Raw genomic sequence first — 215 nt, 5'->3', positions numbered from 1 at the left:
CCAGTCCCCCCCCCCCTGGCAGCTGGGGCACAAGCTGCAGGCTGGTGGGGGTGGTGCTGGAGCTGCCCTGGGGTATGGAGAGTGAGGGCAATGATGGGGGCCTCAGAAATGCCAGGACTGGGGGTCTCATTTTCCTTGTAAAAGGGAGGAGGGGGCAGGAGCCCGGGCGCCTGGGTTCTTTCCCTGGTTCTGGGAGGGGGAGGCTGGGGGCTAGA

At 66.0% G+C, this 215-nt stretch overlaps 1 protein-coding gene across 1 annotated transcript in view; it reads left to right on the top strand.

Annotated features, from left to right (window-relative positions):
- Positions 1-74: 74 nt before the first annotated feature.
- The window catches only part of NOVA2 (NOVA alternative splicing regulator 2), a gene marked incomplete at its 3' end in the record, with an annotated part of 5,673 nt that continues 5,532 nt past the window's right edge, over positions 75-215 (top strand). Inside the window, exon 1 of the mRNA XM_025214309.1 lies at positions 75-81. Coding sequence (XP_025070094.1) covers positions 75-81 — 7 coding nt within the window. The remainder of the gene's footprint in view (positions 82-215) is intronic.

Source organism: Alligator sinensis, unplaced genomic scaffold (assembly GCF_000455745.1).
Source record: "Alligator sinensis unplaced genomic scaffold, ASM45574v1 scaffold107_3, whole genome shotgun sequence".
Taxonomy (NCBI): domain Eukaryota; kingdom Metazoa; phylum Chordata; order Crocodylia; family Alligatoridae; genus Alligator; species Alligator sinensis.
This window is presented reverse-complemented; position numbering and strand designations above follow the sequence as displayed.